At 68.3% G+C, this 369-nt stretch overlaps 1 protein-coding gene across 1 annotated transcript; it reads right to left on the bottom strand.

The window, feature by feature from the left end:
* Nucleotides 1-202: 202 nt before the first annotated feature.
* LOC104620010 (fibroblast growth factor 5-like) lies at nt 203-366 on the bottom strand (the record flags this gene model as incomplete). Its single annotated transcript, XM_010286081.1, has 1 exon — nt 203-366. A coding segment is annotated over one exon (164 nt), but the record flags the coding sequence as incomplete, so codon positions are not given.
* Nucleotides 367-369: the final 3 nt, after the last annotated feature.

A 369-nucleotide genomic window follows, 5' to 3' on the forward strand; every position in this document is an offset into this window, starting at 1 on the left:
AAAGGCCAAGCTACGTCGTCCCCACGCACGCCTCCCAGCACGCCGTCCCCTTCACAGGGTGAGGAGACGCCGACCCCAACAAGGCTACCCGGAGCCTCCCGCGTCCATCCCGGGAGTTGGGGCACAGGTCTTCTGCAGGGTCACCCCCAAAAAGCCACCCAGGCACCCAGTCTCTCCCGTGCCGGCGTCCCGCCGTGGCGCGCTACCCGAAGCGAAACTTCAACCGGTACTTGACGGGGCCGGGGTTTTTCCTAGGCGGGGATGGGGCGACCTTCGGTTTCGGCGGCGGCGGGGGCTTCTTTTCAGGGAGGGTGACGGTGAAGGCGAGCTCGGGGGGCTGGGGCTGCCGAAAGCGGGGGAGGAAGTGCG

Source organism: Phaethon lepturus, unplaced genomic scaffold, assembly GCF_000687285.1.
Source record: "Phaethon lepturus isolate BGI_N335 unplaced genomic scaffold, ASM68728v1 scaffold36784, whole genome shotgun sequence".
NCBI classification, from domain to species: Eukaryota; Metazoa; Chordata; class Aves; order Phaethontiformes; family Phaethontidae; genus Phaethon; species Phaethon lepturus.